The sequence below is a fragment of the Leptonychotes weddellii genome, unplaced genomic scaffold (assembly GCF_054177405.1).
Source record: "Leptonychotes weddellii isolate Sample4059 unplaced genomic scaffold, ASM5417740v2 HiC_scaffold_303253, whole genome shotgun sequence".
Taxonomy (NCBI): Eukaryota; Metazoa; Chordata; class Mammalia; order Carnivora; family Phocidae; genus Leptonychotes; species Leptonychotes weddellii.
Window position 1 is genome coordinate 1 of NW_027899460.1, and position 237 is coordinate 237.

General features: G+C 70.0%; 1 protein-coding gene across 1 annotated transcript; it reads right to left on the reverse strand.

Moving 5' to 3' along the window:
• Positions 1-3: 3 nt before the first annotated feature.
• LOC145719100 (histone H2A type 1-H-like) lies at positions 4-232 on the reverse strand (the record flags this gene model as incomplete). The annotated part of the gene is made up of 1 exon (XM_081810618.1): positions 4-232. A coding segment is annotated over one exon (229 nt), but the record flags the coding sequence as incomplete, so codon positions are not given.
• Positions 233-237: the final 5 nt, after the last annotated feature.

Below are 237 nucleotides of genomic sequence, written 5' to 3' on the forward strand. Positions count from 1 at the left end.
CGCCCTGCGCGATGGTGACGCGGCCCAGCAGCTTGTTGAGCTCCTCGTCGTTGCGGATGGCCAGCTGCAGGTGGCGCGGGATGATGCGCGTCTTCTTGTTGTCGCGCGCCGCGTTGCCCGCCAGCTCCAGGATCTCGGCCGTCAGGTACTCCAGCACGGCAGCCAGGTAGACGGGCGCGCCGGCGCCGACCCGCTCCGAGTAGTGGCCCTTACGGAGCAGGCGGTGGATTCGGCCCA